Source organism: Sander vitreus, chromosome 18, assembly GCF_031162955.1.
Source record: "Sander vitreus isolate 19-12246 chromosome 18, sanVit1, whole genome shotgun sequence".
Taxonomy (NCBI): domain Eukaryota; kingdom Metazoa; phylum Chordata; class Actinopteri; order Perciformes; family Percidae; genus Sander; species Sander vitreus.
In genome coordinates this window covers 9065621-9073120 of record NC_135872.1, presented here as the reverse complement: position 1 = coordinate 9073120, position 7500 = coordinate 9065621, and the positions used below count along the sequence as shown (strand labels likewise).

Sequence of the window (7500 nt, the reverse complement as noted above, 5' to 3'; positions counted from 1 at the left end):
CAATTTTGGTGAAGTGGCCACACTTAATATTACAACTTCCGAGCAGAGTGAGATTATTCAACTTGTTATCTTTTTTAAAGAGCTATCTTTTCTTAGTACTAGAGCTCGACCGATATGGGTTTTCTCTGGCCGATGCCGATCTTTAGAAATCAGGGTCAGCCGATGGCCGATAAATGCTGCCGATTTATTTTGGCCGATATTTGGCCAATATGTGCTTGTTTTTAAACCTCTATTTGAAAGATAAAATGTAACACTAATATACACAGAATTTCGAATTTCTCAACAAAAACATTTATTGAACACACTATACACTTGTATACTTCAATTAAAAATGTATAATGTAAAAACATACTGTATATTGTATAAATAATGTATGAAAAATATATTAAATAAATGAAACAGGTAAGAAGAAAATAAACTTTGTCAAATAAACTTTTCAATGAAAAAATAAAGTTTAGTGCACTTAGCAGCATTTATTAAACTTCTGAGAATACAAATCTGCAAGCTTCACAGAAAGTGACATGTTATTATTAATCTCAACACTATTTCCTCCTAACTCCTGTTGAATGACGTCAGACTAGGGCTCTCTAAAGTCAATTCTTGTTCACCTTGTTTGTTAGATCATTGTTCATTTGTTGAAGTGTTTATCTGTGTTTTGGGGATCCTACTGTTACATGTCCTGTTGCACTCATTAGGATCTTATCTGAGCAGATTTCTGTCATTCAAACAACTCTTGGTTGTAATTTAAAACTCGTCCAGCCAATTTAATAAAATTAGGGTTTTATTCGTGCTCGAGTCCATAGATGCAGTTAATGGATACAGGCACGGAGAACTGAAGGCTCTGTTAGCAACGATTAGCTCCATTAGCGCTTAGCTTTGTTAGCGGTTAGCTCCGTTAGCGGTTAGCTCCAGTTAGCTCCGTTATAGGAGTGGATGAGACTGCTACGGACAGGGGTAACAACCAGACTCTGATAAATGACATTCGGGGAGCTTCCACAGCGGTGTGGCCGCGGTGTTTTGTACGGTTTTATTAGTACAGTTAATCCCAAGGCAAGAACACCAGCAACATGCTACTACTAACGGTAGCGTCTGAGCCTGAAGTGGCTGTGCGAGACACATGGCGCAAGAATTCACAAGGGGAGGGGCTGGAGGCAGCTGGTCTGGGTGCGCTGTAAAACATGTCGCCTATTCATGTTTTTAACACTAGACTGCCCGCAGATGCGCCTGCCTATTAATCAGCTTGATATACTGGGATATTGGCCGATGCCGATTATGTAAAAAAATGCCAAAAATCGGCCGATTAATCGGTCAACCTCTACTTAGTACATGTGGGGAGATGCTTATTTTTTTGCATTGTTTCAAAAAATTAATATTCAGTGCAATAGGTTCGCCCTATTAGCATCATGTTTGCATTTCCTTTACAAATATATTTTTAAACATAAAAAAAAACATAAAACTAGATAACGTGTTCATTACAACATTTGCTGCAGTGCTTGTATTTGAAATGCATTAGAGTGGAAATCCCTCTAAAGATCATGGAAGATTGAAGATGTTGTTTTCTTTACTTTCTAGTCAGTAGACAAAAATGATTCAGATATACAGAATGATATGAATGATGCAATTCTGTAAATTCATAACCATATTTTTCTTATTTAGTCTGATATCAATGTTTTTAATATCTCATATCACATTATGTGGATTACAATGTGTTATCGTCTTTAACTCAAATGTGTTCCTGCGTGAGTGAGGAGAGGAAGATTAATTTCCTTTTCCTGTCTAACAGGAAACTGTTCAATACATGAGTCGCTTGAACAAGTCTATGACTTCCTTCTCTGTCAATAAACACACACACACACGCACGCACACACACACACACACACACACACACACACAGGTTGGCAGACATCAGTCAGTCCCCGTGCTTATGAGTTTTCATCTCTTTCATTTTCATTCTCCAGTTTCATCATTCTCTCGCGCTCTCTCTCTCGTCACCACTTCTATTTTCTTCTCTCTTTCTTTTCCAGCCTTATTGTTTTTCATCATCTCACAATCACTCCTTGATTCTGTTTTTTCATTCAAGCTCACTGCTTTTCATTCTGTCTCTTTCTCTCGCATATCAACCCTCTCTCGCTCGCTCCGTCTCTCTCCCTCAGGCTGGCTGTGTTAATATTTCAGTCGTTTATTTCTACAAATGTCAGACATTGTTTCTGCCCTCCGTCTATTGATCCACAGAGAGAGAGTGAGATGGGGATAGAGAGAGGCAATGAGAAAAGTGGGAAAGGCAGCGACAAGGAACAAAGCGGAAAGAGAGATATATAGAAGAGGAGTGGCGGTGAGAAAGAAAGAATACAGTGAGAGAAGAAAAGAAAAATCCAGATAAAAAGTGAGAAAGGTGGAGAGAGCCTCCAGTATTTTAATCACTCTTTCTCTCAGATCACTGGGCAACCACGGACTGACTCAGGCTTTCCCCTCCTTTCTTTTCCAATTCTATCCCTCGCTACACCTCTCCTCCCTTCTCCCTGCCTGCTCATAGTATAAATATCACTCTACCAACTAAAATATAGATACCAAGACAAAAAAGAACAACAGTAGATGGAAAGATCGATAGATAATCAGACGGGCAAAAAAAACTGTGTGCACAAGCAGACCCGGCCAAAGTCAAGGTACCTTTCCTTTTTCTTGCAGAATGCAATTTATCATATTTTAGGACATACATGTTTATGATCAATGATTTATTGAAGTCATTATAGTAAACAGTGTGAGGAAAAAGTGTAAATATAAGGTTGTTTCATGGTAAACCTTTAAGAACTTAACATTATAAGTGATTTAAACAGTGTTCAATTTATTTTTGCACTTCTGGATGGTTGTTTTCCTTATACTAATCATAAAACTGATTTGTTTATACTAGTTAATACTAACACAGTCAAATACAGTATGTATGTGTCTATGTCCTACCTGCACATTTGGTCCGGGTAATGAGAGGTGGTCCAGATTTGCCTGTCCCTCCCTCTCCTGGTCTGGTGAGTAACACTCTGATCTCATACTCTGTGTCTGGGTCAAGATGAAATAACTTATAGCTGGGAGAGTTCACAGCGTGAGTCTCCGTCCAGCTGCCTGTTGTCATGCGGTACTCAACCTAAAAGGAGAAAAATCAAGTATTTCATATTATAGTTATCATGTCAGTATTAATCAGAATGTATGCAGGGTATCAATCAAAAATATCATTACCTTTCAGATTTATATTGAGTGGGAAATAAAATTACTTATCTATGGTAAAGGAATAGTTTGATATTTAGTTAATAGTTCCTGATGATTTTTTTTTTTTGCCTCTGATCAGATCAGCGGAAAATTGCTGGCCCCGGCCAAGAAAGGCAAGGCAAGAAATTCTCTCTCTCTCTCTCTCTCTCTCTCTCTCTCTCTCTCTCTCTCTCTCTCTCTCTCTCTCTCTCTCTCTCTCTCTCTCTCTCTCTCTCTCTCTCTCTCTCTCTCTCTCTCTCTCTCTGTTATCTGTTCAAAAATACCACTAGATAAAAGACATGAATAAAATTGACAGAGCAGTATAACAAATTAACAATTAGAAAAGCTAAGTGGCTACGGTAGCTTCATATTTACTGTATAGTAAATGATCATCCTACTTTCTGCCACAAAGTAAATAAATGCATTTGCCAAAATGTCGAACCATTCCTGTAAAACGGGTTATTATAAAACACCCAATAAATACACTCGCACTCAATCACAATTCATTTCACTAAAATATGAATACATTCAAACATACATACAGACATAAATAATTCAAAATTGACACTTATACCGCTATTTGAAGAAATTGTTTGAAATGGGAAATAGCGAGTGTAAGACGAGAAGATCAATATCACTCTCATGTCTTTATACTAAATGTGAAGCTACCGCTTGGAGATAATTAGCCTAGCTTAGCAGAAAGAATGGAAACGGGGGAAACAGCTAGATTAGCTCTGTTTAAAGTTTTAAAAATCTACCAGCGCCTATACATTTGACTGATCAATATGCTATATCTCATTTGTTTAATCTGTAAATAAATTAGCTTTGGACAGAGCCAGGGTAGCTGTTTCCACCTACTTTAAGTGTTTATGCTAAGCTAACTGCCTGCTAGCTCCACCTAAAATTTAGCATACAGACACAAGTGGTATTGAACGTCTCATCTAACTCTCAGCAAGAAAGCACATTTCCCAAAATGAACTATTCCTTTGACATATGTCACCCAGAAGTTAGTCTATTTTTCTGCTTTCCTGTGAAAGGATAAATGCTAATTGTCATGGTCATTTATTGCTTAACTATACAATGTCTCTTACTGAACATACCTCTTTCAGTATAATAGGTCCATCTCCAAATATGGAGTTAGCATTCAGCTGAATCAGCAGATATGTAGGGCCGACGCCTAGCAGCTGGGGAGGGGCGATGGGGTGCGGAGGCTCTGAGGAAAGAGAATAATGAACAAAATCATAAAAGAAGGTTTCAAAGGGCCTCATCAGGTGAATGAAACACACTCAAACAAGGTCACAGCAGAACAGAAGAGGCAAGACACAAGGCAACAACAAACTGTAGTGATTGGCATACAAAGCTGTGTGAGTGTAACAGCTGATGTGATATCTGTGAGCTCAAATGAATATTTTAAACAACCTACCAGTAAACAATGACAACTATACTAATGGCAGAAATTGTAAGGGACATCCTAAAAAGTGGAAACTGCACTAACCTGCAATATTATGACAACCAAGCTGCGTAAACCTAATAGTGAACTAATTGGCTGAATATTTATGGTCATGCAGGGAAGTGAGCACTATATTTTGAGACCCATTGTGTTTAGTGCTGAGTAGCTGATGTCGTTTGGAGTTAGTTTCAATCCTAGCTTCCTGTTCTTAGATTCCTCCATAGAGTGCTTTTCTAAATACTCAAAGACACTTCACATAACAAGATTTATATCCAGTTACTTTCATCAAACACTCGCAGCCATGTTGTTTCAAGCACTGACACTCCTTTTCTGTGTTGACGGAGTTATAATGAACTTAATGCTAATGCAAACACCATTTGCAGCTGCTTCACATCAAAAGCCTTCCACCTTCAAAACAAGAAACTGGAAGGCTTTTATTTGGAAGAGGCTTCAGAAAGTGTCTACCACAGTGGTTGATACTGCCCTCTTCACACATCTTCATAGCTTTATCTATCTGAAAGTAATAACTTTTTAGTTTTTCAGACATAGGTGTCTGTTAATGTTCCTTACAGCTTCATTCAGACATGACAGGACATTTACGGAAAGAGCCACAATGCTAGGGTGATAATGTGCATTTAGTACGAGAGGTGAAAGAACTGCACTGAGTTTAAAAAGTAATGCTATGGAGGGAGTAGAGTGTTTTACAAGCTGCATGACTGATATCTTTTAAACCTTATTTTTCCATCAAAGTGAATCCTCTACATTAATACATTTTCTCATCAGTTTCATCATTTAATGTTATTAGTGAGTGATTTCTGCTGCCTATTTTACAAAGTCCATCAGTGCACTGCACAAGCAGAGAATGATAGGATTTCTTTATTGTTATTTCTCAGCACTAACATACGTTGAAACAAAATGTGTCCTCTGCATTTAACCCATCCTATACATAAGAGCAGGGGGCAGCCTTTAGTGCAGCGCCCAGTGTCCACCTCTTTGCCAGTGCAATTTAAAAGTGAAGGTCCAACCTGGTCAGATTGCTGTTGTGATTTCTACGTACAAGTGACTCTGTGTTTATGCAGACATGAGACCTAAATGTTAAATCGGCATCAGATGATTGTTATGTGGTGTATGTCTGAAGACGGCATTGGTTAGCAATTGCTTGCTAACTGCAATTTAAATATGTAAACAACTAGATTCAGGATCAGGGGTTCTGATCACTGTTGCCATTTAGTGTATGTATCCCGATGTAAACTCAATTTTACAACAAGCTTACAAATCTCTCCCTAATTGGTCTTTATCTACATCTCATTTTTGATTAGCATAGATTTAGCTAGGGATTTAGTAAGGGATAATCCCCTTTACCTACTTAGATAAGACTGTATTTCATAAAAGGTGCCATTAAAATATTGTATGTGTAACTTAAACTGGTTCCCTCTCCGGGAACCATCACCTTATCGTGGTGGAGAGGTTTGTGTGTCCCTATGAACCTGAGGGCTGTGTTGTCTGGAGCTTTGTGCTCCTGGTAGGGTCTCCCAAGGCAAAGTGGTCTCAGGTGAGGGGCCAGACAAAGAATGGTTCAAAAATCCTATGAGAAATCGAGGTAGAGATGGAGTGACCCTGCCCGGAGGAAGCCCGGGGCCCCCGTCTGGAGCCAGGCCCAGATGGAGGGCTCGTCAGCGAGCGTCTGGTGGCCGGGTTTGCCACGGAGCCCGGCCGGGCACAGCTCGAAAAAGCTACATGGCAGACATCTCTCCATCCCATGGGCCCACCACCTGTGGGAGGAACCGCTGGGGTCGGGTGCGCTGCTACACGGGTGGCAGTGAAGGTCAGGGGCCTCGACGGACCAGACCCGGGCAGTAGACGCTGGCTCTGGGGACGTGGAATATCACCTCTCTGTGGGGGAAGGAGCCGGAACTTGTGCGGGAGGTAGGGCTTACCTCTACGCACAGTCTCAGTTCTGGAACCATACTCCTGGATAGGGGTTGGACTCTTTTCTTCTCCGGAGTTGCCCAGGGTGTGAGGCGCCGGGCGGGTGTGGGGATACTCACAAGCCCCCGGCTGAGCGCCGCTACGTTGGAGTTTAACCCGGTGGACGAGAGGGTCGCCTCCCTACGCCTGCAGGTTGTGGGGGGGGGAAATATGTTGTTTGTGCATATGCACCAAACAAGAGTTCGGAGTATTCAGCCTTCTTGGAGACCTTGAGTGGAGTCCTGCATGGGGCTCCAGTGGGGGACTCCATAGTTCTGCTGGGGGACTTCAACGCGCACATGGGCAATGATGGAGACACATGGAGAGGAGTGATTGGGAGGAACGGCCTCCCTAATCTAAACCAGAGTGGTTGTTGACCTCAACTGAGGAGGTAATAGGGCGGTGGAAGGAGCACTTTGAGGAACTCCTAAATCCGACTAATACGCCCTCTATGGTAGAGGCAGAGCTGGAGGATGATGGGGGATTGTCGTCAATTTCCCTGGTGGAGGTTGCTGAGGTAGTTAAACAACTCCACAGTGGCAAAGCCCCAGGAATTGATGAGATCCGTCCAGAAATGCTTAAAGCTCTGGGTGTGGAGGGGTTGTCTTGGTTGACACGCCTCTTCAACATTGCGTGGAAGTCTGGGACGGTGCCTAAGGAGTGGCAGACCGGGGTGGTGGTTCCCCTTTTTAAAAAGGGGGACCAGAGGGTGTGTGCCAATTATAGGGGTATCACACTTCTCAGTCTCCCCGGTAAAGTCTACTCCAAGGTGCTGGAAAGGAGGGTTCGGTCGATAGTCGAACCTCAGGTTGAAGAGGAACAATGCGGATTCCGTCCTGGTCGTG

At 41.5% G+C, this 7500-nt stretch overlaps 1 protein-coding gene across 8 annotated transcripts in view; it reads right to left on the bottom strand.

The window, feature by feature from the left end:
- ptprk (protein tyrosine phosphatase receptor type K) overlaps positions 1-7500 on the bottom strand; it is a 122625-nt gene that overhangs the window by 42518 nt on the left and 72607 nt on the right. For all 8 annotated transcript variants that reach the window (XM_078275249.1, XM_078275254.1, XM_078275250.1 and 5 more), the window contains exons 9-10: positions 4338-4450; positions 2956-3136 (exon numbers count right to left, since the gene is read on the bottom strand). In XM_078275249.1, the coding sequence (XP_078131375.1) occupies positions 2956-3136; positions 4338-4450 (294 nt within the window). The remainder of the gene's footprint in view (positions 1-2955; positions 3137-4337; positions 4451-7500) is intronic.